Source organism: Mus caroli, unplaced genomic scaffold, assembly GCF_978045245.1.
Source record: "Mus caroli unplaced genomic scaffold, Mus_caroli_1 scaffold_12, whole genome shotgun sequence".
NCBI lineage: Eukaryota > Metazoa > Chordata > Mammalia > Rodentia > Muridae > Mus > Mus caroli.
Genome location: NW_028227267.1, coordinates 47,595,962 through 47,616,004, shown reverse-complemented (window position 1 = coordinate 47,616,004; position 20,043 = coordinate 47,595,962). Strand labels below are relative to the sequence as shown.

The following is a 20,043-nucleotide window of genomic DNA, read 5'->3' as shown; positions in this document are numbered from 1 at the left end:
TGATACATATATGTGTATATGTATATGTATGTATGTATGTGAGTATAAACCTACTGAGTCCATTCAGTGTTGCTCTTGTGTTACATGGACTCAGGACTGACTTTGGGACTGGCTGACCCCTGAGGCTCTTTTTTTTTGTTTTGTTTTTTTTGTTTTTTTGGTTTTTTTTTGTTTTTTTGTTTTGTTTTGTTTTTCCAGACAGGGTTTCTCTGTGTGGCCCTGGCTGTCCAGTAACTCACTTTGTAGACCAGGCTGGCCTCGAACTCAGAAATCCACCTGCCTCTGCCTCCCAAGTGCTGGGATTAAACGCATGCACCACCACTGCCCGGTCCCTGAGGCTCATCTTGATTCTACCCTTTTCACCAGCCATTGATTAATTGCCTATTACTCTTCATCAAGGATTAGTAAGAGTTTTTTGAGACAAAAAAAAAAAATGTAGGTCAGTCAGGCTGGCATTGAACTCTGTTACACAGTTCTGAGACTGACTTCGAACTCCTTTCCAAATGTCCCCAAATACCAGCAAAACAGGTCTGTGCCACTGTACCCAGCTTTTCCTTTTCTTACTTTTTCCATTTGTTAATTGATCATTTCTGCTCTTCAACAGGAGCTCTGAGTTGTCTGATGTCATGTGAAGCAAAATGTTTAACTTCCAGTATCTTATCTTTAGCCTTCAGATTGTTATGCCCATTGATGGCATGTTATCTGGTTATCAAAGGTCCAGTAGGAGGGGCTTTGGAGGTAACACTTGTCTAATGTACACAAGGCCCCCAATGCCAGTCTATAGCACCACCAAAAAAATAAAAAATAAATAAAAACAGAAAACCGAGAATGGCATAGACAGCAACGTTCATCTTCAACATGAATTCATCCAGGAGCATATTCTTAGCAGTGGGGCAGGTTGGGGCTACTTAGACAGAATTCTACCCTGTACAAGTTCAGGTTAACACTATATGGTCCAACTAGTTTATTTGAAAAGATGTCCAAAAATATTTATTAGTATACATAATTACTAATAAGTTCTCTTTATTGTTGAAAGAGTAAAATGTACCTGATTTTATTTCTTCTGCTTATCTCCAGAGAAACTAGTAATGTATAGCTTCATTGGGAAATGATAGTTCGGTAGCATTCTACTGAGATTATTTCTAGAATTGTATCCTTCCCCATATATCAGCACCTAAAGTGTGAGAGTGATAAACTTTTCATCTAGTGAAATAATTCCATATTGACTTTTTTGTTCTGAGGGTCTATAACTTTCTTAAAAGAAATGGTTTAAAATGTATTTTATTATTATCTGTGTGTTTGAGACAGTCTTTCACATAGCCCTGCCTATCCTTTAAGACATGTAGGCCAGGCTGGCCTTGAACTTACAGAGAATCTACCAGCCTTTATACCCCAAATGCTGGGATTGAAAGCATGTACCACTACGCCTGGCACTTTTTTTTTAACAGATTCATTTACCTCTGTATGTGCATGTGTCTGTATTTGTATATGTACATCTTTATCGGTGCTATGCACTTAGAAAGGCCAGAAGAAGTTGCTAGAATCACAGACCTTTGCAGGAGGGCCAGCTTGTTAGGTGGGTGCTGAATCTGAACTGTGGTCCTCTTGCTTGTACAAGTGTAACCACTGAGCCACCAGCACACAAACACAACCTACCTTTTGGTTTTGTTTGGTTTTGTTTGGTTTTTTTAAGGCAGGATCTCATTCTTACGTAGGTTGGTCTGGAACCACTAAATAACCTAGGCTTGTTTTGTTTTGTTTTTGTTTTTTTAAAGATTTATTTATTTTATTGTATTTTTCTGTGCCTTCAGTGTAGTTGCAGCACTTGCATGTTGGTGCCTGTGGAAGACCAGAAGAGTGCATCAGATCTCCTGGAGCTAGAGTTACTAGTGCTTGTGAGCAGCTCATTGTTGAGTACTAGGAGTCAAATCCAGGCCCTCTGCAAGAGCAGCAAGCACCATTAACCACAGAGCCGTCTTTCCAACCCCTGTCTTGGAATTTTTAACAGTCTTCCTGCCTCAACTTCCTGAATGCTGGGATTATACACATAAGCCACCATGCTTAGTTTATAACCTATGATATTAGGTCAATCACATTCTGACAAAAGTTATATAGTTAAAATTCCTTTTAATTTTGGTATGCTTAGAGACTGAACTCATGATCTTGCTCTACCACTGAACTGCACCCTCAGCAATAGTAATTGAATTTAAAAAAATTATGTAGCCCGGCAGCAGTGGCACATGCCTTTAATCCCAGCACTGGGGAGGCAGAGACCGGAGGATCTGAGTTTGAGGCTAGCCTTGTCTACCTGGTGAGTTCTAGGACAGCCAAGGTTACACAGAGAACCCTGTCTGAGAAACAAAACAAAACAAATAATTATGTGCATGAATGTTGCCTGCATACATGTATGTACCATGTGCATGCCTGATGTCCAAGGAGGCCAAGAGGGTGTTGGATCCCTGGGACTACCTAGAGTTATGAGTGATTGTGAACTGCCTTGTGGGTACTGGGAAACAAACTTGGTCCTTTGCTTTGCAAGAGCAACCAGTGCTATTAACTGCTGAGCTGTCTTTCAGCCCCATGTAATTTAAGTCATCAACTCATTTGAGAGGGCAGACAGGCCATTGAACAGTTGTGAGTCCTTCAGGGTGTTTTGGAATTGTCTCTCTCGCTCGCTCTTTAATCCCGCTGTATATTTTGAAAATGTGGTATAGACATCTTTGAGGATTTCCCCCTGGGATGTGAGTATTTGGAAGTGTGTTGTTCCGTTAGTGATAGGATTTCTTTTTGCTTGGTTCTTTGAGAAATTAGTGATTTTTATAGCTTAGATGCTTATTTAGAGTCCAGATACTAGAATTTGGGGGATGTGTGATTTGACTAAGTAAAAGGTATAAATGAGAAGCTTTTTCTGACCGATTTGTTTTATTTTATTTTTGTGTGGTACAACATAGGAGTGAGACCCAAGGCCTTGCTTGTGCTAGGCCAGTGCTGCCTCCATGATATCATTTATTTATGAATTTTCCTTTTTTCTTGGGGTTTTGTTTTTGTTGTTTTGTAGGGAAGTGGGGGGTTTGGAGACAGGGTTACTACATAGCCCTGGCTGTCCTGGAACTTCCTGTATAGACTGGGCTGTCCTTGAACTCACAGAGATCTGAGATTGCCTCTGCCTCCTAAGTACTGATTTTTTTAAAAGAGTGCCTGGTGTGGTTAGGGATTTTTTTTAACTAGGGACTAACAAAATCCAGGAGATAAAATTTGTGTTTTTTTCTTCCTTTTCTTTTCTATACTACTTTTTTTCTTCCTGTAAAGATTTATTTTAACTTGTATGTTTGTCTGTATGTATGTTTGTCTGTATGTAGGTATGTACACAGAGTGTAAGTACCCACTGAGGTCAGGGGTGTCACAATCTTTGGGGATGGAGTTTGGAGTGGTTGTGAGCCACTTTTATGGATGCTGGGAACTAGCCTCTGTCAGAGCAGCATTTGTTCTTAACTGCTAAATCATCTCTCCAACCCCTCAATCCTCAAAAATAAAGAACTTTAAAAAAGATTCTTCCTGCTGGCACATATTGAGTCAGCTCTTTAATTACACATGGATTCTATAATGTGCAGAATATTCACCCGTCTTCTGTACTGCTAGGGAACTTTTTGTTTTTTTGTTTTTTGTTTTTTGTTTTTTGTTTTTTTTCGAGACAGGGTTTCTCTGTATAGCCCTGGCTGTCCTGGAACTCACTCTGTAGACCAGGCTGGCCTCGAGCTCAGAAATCTGCCTGCCTCTGCCTCCCAAGTGCTGGGATTAAAGGTGTGCGCCACCACTGCATGGCAAGGAATTATAATTTACCACAAATTGGTTTTGTGAAGTAAATGGAATAGTTATGCAATAGATGCTGACATATTCCTGAAGATGTAAAAAACGATGCAATGAGTTCCTCACTGGTGCCCTAGATTCTAGTGCTAGGTTTGTTGAAGGTGGTATTACTGCCCTTTCTGCATGTTAGTTCCAGAGTCCCTTCACCCTGCTTCTCCAGCGGTGAAGCCTGTTGGTATATGTATATTTTGGTTTCCCATCATTCTGCTTAGCAGATCAGCTCTGCTAAGTCTCTAATGAGTTGTTGTTGTTGTTGTTTGTTTGTTTGTTTTTTAAGACAGGGTTTCTCTGTAGCCCTGGCTGACCTGGAATCCCTCTATCGACCAGGTGGCCTAGAACTCAAGAGATCTGCTTGCCTCTGCCTCCTGAGTTCTGGGATTAAAAGCATCCCCCACTACAACCCAGTATTTTTGTATGATACAAACTTTGAGTGGTACTGATTTAAACTATTGGCTAAGGAATAAATTCCTCTCTACTAGCCTGCTATGTGCCAAACATTACATGTTATCTTATGCTCTTTAGGATTACTTTGAAATGCTCAGGTTTTAGAGCATGAAATCGAATTAAGTAAACATTTACACTTTTTCCCAGACTGAACAAATGTAAGAAAAATGGCTTATTTAAAATAGGGAAAGCTAGGTTGCATGGAACTAGAGACCAGGGCTGTTACCCAAATAGTGTAGGTCATTGTTTCCGTTGTGTGTGCACAGTAGTGGTATCAGTAGATATGTTGACCAACTTAGATTTCTCCTTTGGAACTCAGCATCATTTTTTTTCTTTTTACTTCATCATCATTATTATTATGTGAGTATTTCTATCATGTGTATATGTGTGTATGCATGTGTGTAGACAAGCTGTGGGGTCAGTTCTCTCCTTATATCTGTACAGGGGTCCCAGGAGTCAAACTCAAGTACTTGGCCTTGAGTGTCACTCTCCGTTTCCCACTGCGCATCAAACCTGCCCAGAGCATAGACTTTTTTCCTCCTATGCCCTTGAGCCAGTGGAGTGGAATCAGAATCAGCCTAAGTTTACTTTAGGACAAAGACCCTTAAGACAAGATTGCACTTGCTTTCTATCTTCAAGCTTAGGCCAACACACTAGTTTTAACTGTTTAAAAACAAACAAACAAACACACTGCAATGAGACTGACTTTAAAAAAAAAAAAATCCATGCCTTACTTTTAAGCCCTCTAGGGTCTATATCATTGTCATTCACTTTTTGCCACTGCCTTAAATTGTCACCATTTTGTCCCTAAAAGGAATCACTAAGTTCATTACTTCCAGTAGTTATTAATTATCACACCATGGAAAAGTGTGTGTGTGTGCGTGTGTGTGTGTGCGTGTGTGTGCGCTCCCCTTGTTTTTAGTTTTATGTATGTGGGGTTTGCCTACATGACTTTGCTTGTTTAGTGGCTGTGACAGAAAAAGAGTGTCGGATCCCTTGGAACTAGAGTTACAGACAGTTGTGAGCTGTCATCTGTGTTCTGGGAATTGAACATGGTTCCTCTGCAAGAGCAGCCAGGGCTCCTAAGTGCTGAGCCATCTCTCAAAAGAACTCTTATGTCTTCTTTTGCTCTATGTAAAGTGGTGTCTGCTATTGGTCCTAAAAAGTGAAGATACTTATGACTTTATGATGGCTTTTCTTGAATGTGTCTGGAGGGAAGCATATCCCTGCTCATTTGTTGTGGTTGTTCAGTAAGGGGAGTCATCGCCCTCTGCTCAGAAACCTCCCCATTACCTTTAAAGTTTCACTCACACCTTTGGCTGAAAGTTTAATATGTTCTTCACCAAAGTACACTGAATGCCCATAACCACCAAGACATCCGTTACCACTAAGACAGGTTATAAATAGTCTTTCCAGTTGAAGAACTTGCACTCTAATGGGGGAGGGAAAAACATCAAAAACTGTGTAATTGGTTATCCAATCACCACTTAAAAGGAAGACGTATTAGCTTAGGTTGCTTTTGTTTTGGGGTCTTTCTTTGTAATCTTGGTTTGCCTGGAACTCCACTTTCGACCCAGGCTGTCTGCCTCTTGAGTGCTGGGATTATAGCCATAAACCATCATGCCTGACTAAGAGAGAATTTATAGTAGGGCATATATGTAAGACACAGTATCTTAGGGCGGTTACATGCCTAAATTTGAATCTGACACAGTTTTTTAGTAGCTGTAGGATATTTAACAAATTAACAATCTCTCTGTGTCTCACTTTCCTCAAGATAGTTATTTCAGGCTTGCTAAGGGGTAGGTTTAGTTCAGTAGTAGAGCAGTCCCTGGGTTCAATTCCTTTAGTACCACGGGAAGTTGCAGGAGGGAGTAGAGAAAAGAGAACCACTTGCCACTCATCCTGAATGCTGGGATTAAAGGCGTACCCCACCATGCCCAGCTAGAACAGTTTTTCTTATACTTTGGTCCATTGCTCACATTTCTTAGATAATCTTTATACCTACCACCATTTAGAGAGTTAGGACAACTCTCTAAATCTGTCACCATGCTGGACTTTTCTGCAGCCATTGAACATCACAATTTGACATAATATATAAACAACTCATTCAGTATAGCTAAATTCTACGTCCTACTAATTTTATATGAGTATTTCTGGTCTGGGTCCTGTTATTCCCTTCCATCATATTTTAAATTACATTGCTATAATCCACACCTTACTTATCTTGTTAGGAAGGATTCAGAAAGGGAATTTATTTATTTTTATTAAATATTTATTTACTTATTATATGTGAGTACACTGTAGCTGTCTTCAGCCACACCAGAAGAGGGCGTCAGATCTCATTACGGACAGTTTTGAGCCACCATAGGTTGCTGAGAGTTGAACTCAGGACCTTTGGAAGAGCAATCAGTGCTCTTACCAGCTGAGCCATCTCGCCAGCCCCCAGAAAGGGAATTTATTGGAAGGTTATCAGATGGGTCACAAGTTAAAAAGGTTTAAAAGGGGGTCTGAAAGCAGGGGATGTATGCTCACAGGGACCAGAGACATAAATGAAGCTGATCATTCTGGCTCTGTGGATGGAGCTTTTCATCCAAGCTCTCAGGCTCAGCTACCTCACAGAAAATAACAAACTAGGAAATACCCAGGATCTACCTCTTTTGACTCTGGACTCCATAGCAGCCTTCTGACTGGCCCCATGTCTTCTGTTCTTCCATCTCTCAAATCCAGAGTTAGTAACTCAGCTTAGCTCTGTTGTGTCATTCCGATTGTTTCTGTGGGTTCCTGTTTACCTGGAAGAAATGGCTCTCTGACCCTTTCCTAGCCTTCCACTTCATCTCTGTTCGGTTTCCTGTGACTTTGCTCTGGCAGGATTGAACTACAGAATTGTGTGACACATACAGCTTTTCATTTTCATGCTTTTGTTTTGCCTCCCTTCCCACTATCTCTGCTGCTTGAATATTCCTTTCATATGGTCCACTTTAACCTATCTCTTATAATTTAAGAAACTGTTTCCTGATCTTTTTCTCCTAAATTAATTCCCTTCTTGTCTTGTCCCTGCAATGACCCCTGCTGTTGTATTACCATTTTGTGTTAGAACTGTTTATACTTACCCACTTTATTATGGTGCCTACTGTTTTACCTTCTTCCCACATATACACACTTCTAAGAGGAGTAGGGATTTTATCGTTTTGTTCCCCTCCCTCTCTCCTCTCCTTCCCTCCTGTCTTGTTTTTTGTTTGCTTAAAAAACAGGATCACTTTTTTTTTTTAAGATTTACTTATTTCATGTATGTGAGTACACTGTCACTGTCTTCAGATCCCATTACAGATGGTTGTGAGCCACCACGTGGTTGCTGAGTATTGAAATCAGAACTTCTAGGATGAGCAGTCAGTGCTCTTAACCACTGAGCCATCTCTCCAGCCCAAACAGGATCACTTTTAACTCAAGCTAACCTTGAATGCATGATCTTCTTGCCTCCACCTCTCAAGTGCTAGAATTACAGGTGTGTACCATCGTGCTGATGGATAGGTATTATTTTTGGGTACCTAATACTATTGCTTAGTAGCATACTGTCTGCTTGGTAAATGTTTAGATAACTGGGTACGGTAATCCTGAAATTATGGCTGTTATTCCAGCACTCGGGAGGCTGAGGCAAGAGAATCACCATGAGTTTGTGGCAATCTTGAGATGTAATAGTGAGTTCCAAGGCAATCTGGATTGTGTACTGTGAGGCCTTGACTCAGACAACAAGAGTTGAGGTGATGAAAGTAGAGATGGAGAATGCATTTGAATGCACGGTATTAACTAGATCCATATTGAGAAAAAAAGTAGCAAAAGTAACTTGACATTTTGACTAGCATGTAAATGTATATATCAAGTAACAGTGGAAACTAGGACAAAAAAGGCAAGGTGTGCTATTAAATTTTGTTTTGTTTTCACCTGCCTTAGCCTCCTGACTGCTGGGGTTGTAGACTTGTCTCATATATAGTTACAAGAGTGACAGGCCCGCTTTAAAAGTCCTTAAGCATGAAGTTCATTTGGTCAAATTGTGTATTAGGGAATTAATGTGGTAACAGGATGGATTAGAAGGAAGAAAGATCAATTATGAGACTTCTACATAAATAAGCAACTGCACAAAGAGAGAAGGCAGTAGAGTTAGAAGCCCCGACTTTGCTACTTAGTTTCTTAGTTGGATCCTTCAGTGGCTCAGTTTTCTCTTGTATACAAAGTGGTTGACTTATAGCGCATTGCGGGCTCTGAAGTCTGTTGTAGTACATTGCAGTAGTGTCAGTAGGAGTTGGCAGTTAATTGGATGCTAAGTACGAAGGAGGTTTCAGAGCCAAAGTGAATAGGAAGCCTTAACATTACTACAGTCTGAGTGTTCCTGGCCTGTCTAGTGGTAGGTAACACTGGGGTCTTTCAAGTTGGGCTTTTTTTTTTTTCCGGTTCTGAACCCAGGAGTACAGAAAAATAAGATTTCCGTGTTTTTGTTTTGTTTTGTTTTGTTTTTTTCGGAGTAAACCGTGGTTCTGAGTAAAGCAGCTGTTTTTTACTTTGGGAGACTTAAGCTTGTAAATCCTCACGATGGGCGCTAGTTTGCTTCAGGACACCAGGAATGGAGAGTGATGGCTAAGTCAAATGGACTGTTTGGAGAAAAAGGATAGGGGTAGGACTGGGTGTGTATTTTGGAGTACACCAAGCCAGAGAATTGTTCGAGGCACCTGAGCTAAAACTTTATGGAAGCAGAAGAGTCAGGCATGCAAGCCAGCTTCCTGGATTGTAGCACATTGTGTCTTATCTTGGAAAGGCGAAAGTCTGAGTCCCCAACAACTGTTCTTCCCGCACCCCCCAACCCCCACCCTTAGTAGTGCTTGGGCACCTTGTGCTGGGGAGTGGGAGGGAGTGACAGGGCCGCCGGAAGACAGGGGTTCCAGAGGGAGGCGGAGCTGGCCTAGTGCAGAACACCTCCCTAGAGTTCTACTCGGGTATGTGAGCGGTGTGGGTGTCAAGAATCAACCCATCAGGATTGCTCTCCTGCACCTTCGTTTTCAGGCAAGCTGCAGGCTTGGTCTTGGCCCTAGAAACCGGATAGGCCTCTCTGTGCGCTCTCAACCTAACCTGCGGGGGAAGGGAGCTGCTTCTAGTCCCGCCCTTGCGCTGTTTTGCGTTTCTGCGCCTTTGGTTGAGTGGCAGCGCATGTTAGCCAATGAGAGTGTGGGGCGGGCAAGCGCATCAAGTTAGGTTGCGTAGAAGGAGGGGAACTGGTGCTGGAGAGACAGCGAGAAGCGAACCGGCCCCACGGCCACCGCAGGTAAAGCTACCTTTGCCTCCCACCGGGGTAAGGTGCAGGGCTTTTTCACCTTCGGGGCTTGCTTGGCCTCTCAGCCTGCAGCTTGCGCCCTAAAGTTGCTGCTTCCCTGGGCATCACACCCCCACCCCCACCCCTCGTATCTTTCCGTCTTGACCATCCCCACCTCGGAGGATGCCCCCGATTGCTCCCTCGTTCAAGTGCATGTACTTAAACTCCATTTGGGGGCTCCAGTTGCCCGAAGTCTTCCGCCCGAGCCTGCCTCTGCCGTATGGGCCTTACTGGCACTAACCCCGGCAGTAAGAGCAGGTAATATACCCGGCCCCCCTTGCCACCCCCACTTCCAGTACGTTTTCCTCTTCATCAATTCTACTTCCTTCCTTTCCCTATATAAGTAACATTATTTCTACAGTTTCTCACTTGGCCTTTGAAAATACATGCTTTTAGTTTTTATGGTTGGCTATTTAGCTTTCCCTGTTTTTAACGAAGTGCTGTTACCAGCCATATTTGCCCCCAAATATTTACACCCTTAATTTAGTTATGTCTTTTCCGTCAGTTACTAGAAAACAGAAACACAGTTGCCACTCATTTGACAGACTAGTGAAAGCAGAGAAAATGGCCCAAGATCTCAGTTTATTTGAGGAACCCTGAGTGGCTCCAAGTTAATAGCTCCATTTCTTGTGTCCTTCCATCCTGATCATTCTTTGACCTCAGCTTAATAACTTCATTTGCTTTGGGTGTCTCTTGCTCGTTTATCTCTAAGGTTTGAGATTCTCTGAGTCTCACAAATGTTTCAATGGCATAGGTTTTGTTGTTTGTTTGTTTTGTGATCGCCTGCTATAAATTTATATATATATATATTTTTTAATTTTGCTGTCATGTTTATTTTATTTTCAAGGTATTTCTTGTGTAAATCAAGCTTCCCCTATCCAGCCTGTGCCTTAATAAGTAGAGTTTATTTCTGTCTCTAGCTCATCCTCCTGAAAATGATTCAATTTCCAATAAGGTTTATATTTTGAGGTAAAATACCTTTTTTTTTCTGAACCTTTGAGCACAGAGCTTAGGCATGAACAGTGCTTTCTAAACCTATATACTACAGAAAAAGTATTGCCCAATATGACATTTGTTCATTATCTTCTAAGGATGGATAGTATAGAGAAATCTGTAAATGGAGAGTTTGTATCTGTAGTTCAGTCTATATAGATGATGAAATGATTTCTTTTGTAGTGTTTCTCTTTCACTGTAACAGTAAAGTGTGATAAACACCCTTTGGGGATAATGTGAGACAGATCGCAGCCCTGAGATACTAGTGACTTTCTTCCTGCTGTTGTCTTTCTTTCTACTGACATCAGCTCCCTTGTCCATTGTTTGGGTTTTGTTTTTTTTTTTTTTTTTTTGCAGATCTTACTGGTCAAGATTTTGTCCACTTGTACTCTCAGTAATAGAAACAATAAAATATAAAACTACAAATACAGAACTGTAATGCTGTGTATACACTTAAGAACTACACTTTGACCACACCCTCCTGTGCCATACTTACACATAGTGCACATGCCTTCTACACTGTTTGTTTGCAGTCACTGTTTTGTTGAAAAGCATGAGGATGTTGGGGTAGATAATAGACTAGAATTTAAAATCTGTTGTGATAAGACCAACAAGTAATGGAAATGGGCAAGGTTGAGGCAAAACCCAAGGACCAGATAGTTGGAACCCTCTGGCTCCAGAAACATAAGAACTGTGAGGAAGGTGGTGAGCCTGGAGAAGAAGGGAACTCTAGGAAGACAACAGATACTGTTCTGCCAGTATCTGCTTTAGTCAGTGTGTGTAGATAGGTGTCCTTGGATTTCAACTGAACTTCTGTTCTTTTTCTGTTGCACTTCCAATCCCCAGGGTTTGTGTCATACAGGCTGTATACTAATTTTGATTATGGGAAGTTATTAAATATAGCCACCAAATCCTGACTTTCCTTTAGGGCACATGTGTGTGTTTCTCTTTTGGGCAGTGGAAGGGTAGGACTGTTGTCATTCCTTTTTTTGTTTGTTTGGTTGTTTGGTTTTTTTCGAGACAGGGTTTCTCTGTGTAGCCCTGGCTGTCCTGGAACTCACTCTGTAGACCAGGCTGGCCTTGAACTCAAAAATCTACCTGTCTCTGCCTCCCAAATGCTGGGGTTACAGGCATGCGCCACCACACCCAGCATGGTTTTCATTCTTAATAAGAGAAAAGCCTGATGTCACTTTATTAATCTAATAGTTGCTTTACATTAAAACCCCTAAAACATCCATTTATTTGTTTTACCAGGGTTTGAACTGTAGAAAGGAAATTCATGAAATATATATGCTTGTAAGCTAAGTTATATATTGATGCAGGCAGGATGATGTAGGCAGGATGATACACAGGTAATAAAAGACCCGGGGCAATGAATAAAGTTAGAAGTGTGGAGAGTTTGAGATGGGAGCCAGGCTTTGCTTCAGTGCAGGTTAAGAAATTGAAAAGTAAGCCGGGCGTGGTGGCCCACGCCTTTAATCCCAGCACATGGGAGGCAGAGGCAGGCAGATTTCTAAGTTCGAGGCCAGCCTGGTCTACAAAGTGAGTTCCAGGACAGCCAGGGCTATACAGAGAAACCCTGTCTCCTGTCTCAAAAAAACCTAAAAACTAAAAACTAAAAAAAAAAAAAAAAAAATTGAAAGAAATTGAAAAGTAATAATACACTATTCTGTGGGATTGTGTAGTCCCAAGGATTTGTGGTAGGGTTGTTTTTTGAGACAGTTTTGTTATATAGCCTTATCCTCAAACTCATAGCAGTCCTTCTGCCTCAATTGCAGGGTAAGCTACTACACCTGGGAATGCTTTTGAGTTCTTAAATCTAGACTGACAAGTAGCAAGCACAAATTTGCTCAGAGAGCCAGGTACGAGCTCATGCCTACAATCTTAGCACTCAGGAAGCTCAGGCAGGTGGATGGTTGTGAGTTTGTGGCCACTCTGGGCTACAAAGACCCTGGGGTTGTTTGTTTGTATTTTTATTATTTATTTATTTGTTTGTTTTTCAGGACAGGGTCTCTCAGTGTAGCTCTGGCTGTCCTGGAACTCACTCTGTAGACCAGGCTGGCCTCGAACTCAGAAATCCGCCTGCCTCTGCCTCCCAAGCACTGGGATCAAAGGCGTGCGCCACCACTGCCTGGCTGTTTTTAATTTTTAAATTAAAGCTGGGCATTGGTAGCAGATGCCTTTAGTCACAACACTTGAGAGGCAGGGGCCTGGTGTATAGAATGAGTTCCAGGACAGTTAAGGCTACACAAACAACCCTGTCTCAAACAAAAGAAAACACGGAAAGAAAAGTAACTGTCTGAAGGGAGCTCACGCCTGTGCTTTCTAGTGTGCCTGTCTTCTTTCTGCCTTAACCCTCATGCTGAAGCCTACACTTAAGCATCTCAATTTTAAACACACACACACAAGTTTGGGAAGTAAGAACCAAGAGATAATGTACTGATTTTTAAAGATTAATAAATTAATGAGTCATATGTAGGTAAAGAAGTATTTCAGAAAAAAGTGCAATTACTGTTTCCTCTTTAAAAGTACCATCTTTTTGTTGGATGACAGTGGCGCACGCCTTTAATCCAGCACTTGGGATGCAGAGGCAGGCGGATCTCTGAGTTCAAGCTCAGCCTGGTCTACAATGTGAGTTCCAGGACAGCCTTGGTACTCAGAGAAACCCTGTCTCAAAAAACCAACCAAACAAACAACCAAACAAACAAAAAAGTGCCATCTTTGGTCTAGTTTGGTAGTGCAGATCTGTAATCACAGGTCCTTTAGAGGCATGTATAGGAAGAAGACAAGTTTATGGCCTACTTAGTCTACAGAGTCAGTTCAAGGCCAGCCTATGCAACTTAGTGAGAATGTGTAAATAAAAAAGTAAAAGGAGGGCTCAGTGGGTAAGCACTCTTCCAAAGGACCTGGGTATGGTTTCCAGCTCCCACAGGGAGTCTTCACACTCCGGTTCCAGAAGATCTAATGCCCCTTCTCACCTCTACAGGCAACAGGCATGTAAAGGTGCTAGGATTACAGGCATGCACCACCACGCCCAGCCGCAGAGCTAATCTTACCTTTTTTTTTTTTTTAATTTAAATTTTTATTTTGGACCAAGCATGGTAGCATACACTTTTAATCCCAGCACTTGGGAAACAGAGACTAGGAATATTTTTGATTTTTTTAGGCCAGCCTGGTCTACACAGTGAATTTCAGGATAACCAAGGCTACAGAGAGACCTGTCTCAAAAATATGTATTTCTTTATAATGTATGTGTTTTGTTTACATGCATGTCACTGCACCTCAAAGCCATAGGTCCGGTTACCAGTGTTGCAAAGTGAAAAACAAAATTTCTTCTGGAGAAAGTAACATATGTATAATCTTAGCTCTTTGAATACTGATGCAGGGAGATTGCCATGCTCAGAGTCAGCTTAGGCAACATAGGAAGACCGTCTTATATATAATTTCCTTTTAAAGAGCTGGCTGGCATCGAACTCAGAAATCCGCCTGCCTCTGCCTCCCGAGTGCTGGGATTGAAGGCGTGCGCCATCACACCAGGCAGATATTTTCATTGTAGTAGTGACTGTCAGCATAACTACCATGTGAGTTCTTGTTATTGTTTTCGTATGATATTTAGCTACAGATATTTACTGTAATTTCTCTAATAGTGAGTAGAAGATCAAAGGTCATAGCTGGCAAAATGGGGCATAACTATCTAAAAAACACGGTGAGACATAAGGAAATGTATGAAATGATTGTATAGGTTTTTCATTAACTAAAGAAATATGCATAACTATGCTTGTTGCCATTTTGAGTAATTTGTGGACAATATTAGAAGTTGGAATGAGCTGCTGAAATAGTTTGGCCAGAGATAGGAATTGATACAGATCTTGAGACTTGAAAAGTGTTCAGTTATGCAGGCCTGGAAGAGATGCTGACCTCCACTGCATTATTTTATAAAGATAACTGAAAACCTCTTATCACAGCACTTAGAATGCTGAAGCAGGAGAGTTAGGAGTTTGAGGCAATCTTGGGATAGCCTCTCTGTCTCCCCACCCCCACACACATGTACACACTCACACACAATTGCACTAACATGCACACAGAGACTTGGAAAAGTCTTTGTCAGGTCTACATTGTGTTTATATTTCTGACTGATTTCTTATTTGATGTCTTTAGATAGCTAGAAAAAAGGATCTCTTATCAAGGAATGTTTTCCTGGATTGTCGTTGACATTATATACTCTTTTTAAAAATGCCTTAGAGTGATTATTATTATTCTGATGTGTGTGTGTGGATGTACATGCCATGGTGCATCTGTAGAAGTCATAGGACAGTTCTTTCCTTCTACTTTTAAGTGGGTTTGGGGGATTGAACTCAGGTCGCCAGCCTGTATAGGAAGTACCTTCCTTCACCCACTGATCCATCTTACCAGCTCAAGAACGAATACCCGTTTCATGTATGTGTGTATATATGTGTGTGTGTATTGCACTTACTTTCTGTGTGTGGATGTTTTGTCTCTGTGCACCATGTGCATGCCTCATGGCTACAAAGGCAAGAAGAGGGCATGGATACCCTGGAATTGGAATTACAGGTGGTTGTGAGTCTCCCTGTGGGTGCTAGAGAACTGGGTCCTCTGGAAGAGTGGTCAGTGCTCTTGTGAGCCATCTCTCTCTCCTCTTCACCTTTTTTATGTATTTGTATTATGTGGTTTTATACATTTCCTTTGTTTCCCCCTAGAATGTTCTTGAACTTAAGGCCAGTATCTACATGTCATTTATGGGGCAGTTTTTCAATATAGGAAGCTTTTAAATTCTAATACAGTGTGATATCTGTGAAAACTGAATACTTCATTCTAGTAATAAGAGCGAATATTATCATTGGATGGCTCCTATGTGTGCTGTCCTGCAGGTTTCTTGGGGGATCCACAGGGAAGTAAGACAGTTCTTACCATCAAGGACCTTTCTGTCTCTTAGGAGCTGGGTCGTAACACATTCTTCTGGAGGGTATACACCCTGCATAAGACCCATAAGTGTTCATTTTTATAAACTTAAGACAATTTTCTCACACAAGTCAGACAAGCATCTTGAGAAGATGGTAATTTCTATAACTTGCACAAAGGAATGGTTTGGGCCTTCTCAGAATATGGGTAAGAATCTCGAGTCATATGCTTTGCTTTATTTACTAAGATATAATGCTCTAGTATTTAAAGCAAGTACAAGATAGAGTCATCACAAATTGGCAGGTTAAAGAAGAGCTTTGGGGTGATGGTTTCCTTTACTGGGAAGGACGTGTGGAGTAGGGTGAAGAGGTGGAGGAGGCTATCTATGTTCCATGTATAGGTTAAAGCATTGCAGGCACACAAATTTACTGAGTGAACTGTGCCAAGCAGGGATGTAGGATATGTATAGGTAAGAGAAAAAAGTTAGGATTGAAATGTTCAGTCTCTTGCTAGAAAAAATTTTAATCTTACTGGCACAACTCTAAAATGTATAAATAACATTTCTATAAAGGTAGATTAAAGTTTCTGGATATACTGTTGTAAATTCTACTTTTTGATCCAGGTACTTCTACCTATGACTGGTAAAAATAAGCCATATATTAAGTATGTCAGAAAGGCATTGAAAAGCTGGGCATGGTGGCGCACGCCTTTGATCCCAACACTTGGGAGGCAGAGGCAGGTGGATTTTTGAGTTCAAGGCTAGCCTGGTCTACAAAGTGAGTTCCAGGACAGCCAGAGCTATACAGAGAAACACTGTCTCGAAAAACCAGAAAGAAAGAGAGAGAGAGAGAGAGAGAGAGAGAGAGAGAGAGAGAGAGAGAGAGAGAGAGAGAGGCAGGGAGGGAGGGAGGGAGGCAGGGAGGGAGGAAGGAAGGAAGGAAGAAAGGAAGGAAGGAAGGAAGGAAGGAAGGAAGGAAGGAAGGAAGGAAGGAAGGAAGGAAGGAAGGAGAGAAAGAAAGGCATTGAAAAATCTGTTAGCACAAACTGCTATATATAAATGTTTAGTGGAATACTGTTGGGGGAACTACACTGAGTTCAGCTCACATTGTGGGAGAAGCTTGGTTACAGGTGGCATATTTTTGTCAGTCATAGGTGGACGAATCTGGATCAAAAGGAGAATTTACAACAGTAGTATTTACAAAAACTTTTATCTACTTTATAGAAATATTCTTGATATATTTTAGAGTTGTACCAGTTTAACAGTGGGTAAATATAAAACTTCCTTATCATTATCTTAAAAAGATAACTGTAGAAAGAAGTGAACAAAAACAAGTTTAATGTTTTTGGGGGGGTTGGGAGAGTTTTTTGTTTTTGTTTCTTTGGCTTTTTTTTTTTTTTTTTTTTTTTTGGTTTTTCGAGACAGGGTTTCTCTGTGTAGCCCTGGCTGTCCTGGCACTCACTTTGTAGACCAGGCTGGCCTCGAACTCAGAAATCCGCCTGCCTCTGCCTCCCGAGTGCTGGGATTAAAGGCGTGCGCCACCACGCCCGGCTGTTTCTTTGGCTTTTTGAGACACTGTCTCAATTTGTAGCTCTGGCTAGCTAGCCTGAACCCTCCTGCCTCTGCCTCCCAAGTTCTGAGCTCAAAGTATGTGCACCGCACCCAACAAGCTGAATGTTTTTGATAAGTCAGAGACTTCAAGATGTGGAGATGGAAGAGCCTAAAGGGGGTTCATTTCTTCTTAATACTTAGTTTTGAGACAGAAATGTAGGTTCTCTTTTTACCATGTGTCCATCTGTAAAGTTCCTCATATTGTCCTCTTATGTCTTTAGTGCAAATGGATATTAAGGTGGTACCTTAGAAGTTGTCATTGAAGTCACCAGCTTTGCTTACTTTTCATTTATATTCCATCACAGGAGTTCCATCTTCTCCCGCTGAAGGCTTAGCTGTCTTGCTTCATGAAGTTCAGGACAATCTGACATGCACTTGTTTCTTGTCTCTTCATTTGAAGAATAGTCTTCGTTCACTGTGTACATTTTTTTTTGTTAATAGGGAAGGGGAGGGGAGAAAGAGTTCCCCCCCTCCCCTTCCCTCCCCGGAACTTCAACAAATACTTTTTATTACTCTTACCAAGATGGCAGACCCCATCATGGATCTTTTTGATGACCCAAACTTATTTGGCCTGGACTCTCTGACTGATGACAGCTTTAATCAGGTCACTCAAGACCCCATTGAAGAAGCACTTGGACTGCCAAGCTCTCTGGACTCCTTGGATCAGATGAACCAAGATGGTGGAGGTGGTGATGTGGGGAATTCATCAGCAAGTGACCTGGTTCCTCCACCAGAGGAAACAGCTTCCACTGAACTTCCCAAAGAATCCACAGCTCCAGCTCCAGAATCCCTAACCTTGCATGATTATACCACTCAGCCCACCAGCCAGGAGCAGCCAGCCCAGCCTGTCTTGCAGACATCAACACCAACATCAGGACTTTTGCAGGTCTCCAAGAGCCAGGAGATCTTGAGCCAAGGGAATCCTTTCATGGGTGTCTCTGCCACAGGTGTCTCCCCCAGTAATACTGGAGGACAAGCATCTCAGTCAGCTCCTAAGATTGTTATTCTTAAAGCTCCACCAAACTCCTCCGTCACAGGCACCCATGTGGCACAAATTCAGGCCCAAGGTATCACCAGTACAGCTCAGCCCCTAGTGGCTGGGACAGCCAACGGTGGAAAAGTCACTTTTACCAAAGTGCTGACTGGTACACCCCTTCGACCAGGTGTATCCATTGTCTCTGGTAATACAGTGTTGGCCACGAAGGTCCCTGGGAACCAGGCTGCTGTTCAGCGCATTGTCCAGCCAAGCCGACCAGTAAAACAGCTGGTCCTCCAGCCAGTAAAGGGTTCAACTCCTGCTGGGAATCCTGGGGCTGCTGGGCCCCCACTGAAGCCTGCAGTTACACTGACGTCTACACCTACCCAGGTGACTTGAATGAAACAGGGAGGTGAACTGTGCTTTCATAGAGGACCAAGGAGCAGTGAGGGAGGGGAAAGAGAGCATGGTTTATAAGAACTGCTTATGGGAAGCCTGCTTAGATCTGACTGGCAGGGTATGGCATGTTTGGGATAAAGTCTTCTAGCTCAGGCTGCTTTCAAATGCATGGGAATCTTCTCTAAATAGTGTTGGGAAAATAGGCACTAACCAACATGCCTTAGTATCTTTGCTTTTCACCAGTGAGCTTTGACAGTCACTTCCTTAATTGGTAGGTGCAGTAGTAAATGTTAATGTGCCTCTCATCTCTTATCACATGCTGCTCTGTACCTATCTGGTGCTGAATACAGTGGACAGCTCAGTCTTCAGGGAGATAGAGATATTAAGCAAAAGTTCATAGTAAATTTGTGCTATAAGTTGTCATTGAAAATAGAGGATGTTCTGAGAACATATATTTGCAATACTATAAGTGCTCTTTTATTTATTTATTTATTTATTTATTTATTTATTGAGACAGACTCTTGCAGTATAGCCCAGGCTGGCCTGGAATTCTGAATTAGGAAGGCTGACTGCAGGCTTGATGACTCCACCTTCTTACTGCTGACCCCAGAACTTGCAATCCTCCCTCTCAGCCTCCTGATACTGAGATTACACAGGTGTGCCAGTGCACCTTTGTCTCCTATTCTCAGCAGTACTCCTGTCCTCTTACTACTGTGCAGCATAGAAAGCTCTGAATAAAGGATCAGAAGAGTTGGGAGCAGTTGTAAGCATTAAGATTAATGGAACTGATGTGGAGGCATGATTCATTTTATTTTATGGATTTTTGTTCTAATTTCCAAACATTAAATGACTGTCTTAGATAGCTATCAAGTTGTGTGTGTGTTTGTGTGTGTGAGAGAGAGAGCGTGCGCCTTAATATCCACTGGGTAGAGGTTTTACAGAAAAGATGCTATAGAGACACTGGAGGGTAAAGAATAATTGATTTTCTGACATTCAGCTTTATGCGTCAAATGAAGAAACCTGGTATAAGAAGTTCTGTATATAATACGCTCTAATGTTGCTCTTGTGTGATTTCCTTTTTCACTGTAGGGTGAATCGAAACGCATCACTTTGGTCCTTCAACAGCCACAGTCCGGAGGTCCCCAAGGACATCGGCATGTTGTGTTAGGGAGTCTACCAGGCAAGATAGTGTTACAGGGCAACCAGCTAGCAGCCTTGACTCAAGCCAAGAATGCCCAGGGGCAGCCTGCCAAAGTCGTAACTATTCAGCTGCAGGTGCAGCAGCCACAACAGAAAATCCAGATTGTACCTCAGCCTCCATCATCGCAGCCACAGCCACAGCCGCAGCCGCCACCCTCAGCCCAGCCGTTGACCCTGTCCTCTGTGCAGCAGGCTCAGATAATGGGGCCAGGCCAAAACCCAGGGCAGAGACTTTCTGTACCGCTCAAGATGGTGCTGCAGCCACAGGTGAGTGAC

General features: G+C 42.1%; 1 protein-coding gene across 6 annotated transcripts in view; it reads left to right on the top strand.

Moving 5' to 3' along the window:
• The window catches only part of Chd8 (chromodomain helicase DNA binding protein 8), a 61,086-nt gene that overhangs the window by 3,660 nt on the left and 37,383 nt on the right, over positions 1-20,043 (top strand). For 3 of the 6 annotated variants that reach the window (XM_085828625.1, XM_085828626.1, XM_085828624.1), the window contains exons 1-3: positions 15,772-15,790; positions 17,498-18,558; positions 19,657-20,034. In XM_085828625.1, coding sequence (XP_085684751.1) covers positions 15,787-15,790; positions 17,498-18,558; positions 19,657-20,034 — 1,443 coding nt within the window. In that variant the 5' untranslated portion in view covers positions 15,772-15,786. Of the gene's footprint in view, positions 1-9,572; positions 9,623-15,771; positions 15,791-17,497; positions 18,559-19,656; positions 20,035-20,043 lie in introns of those variants that run through there. The other 3 variants (XM_021181311.3, XM_029469309.2, XM_029469310.2) reach the window with 2 other exon arrangements.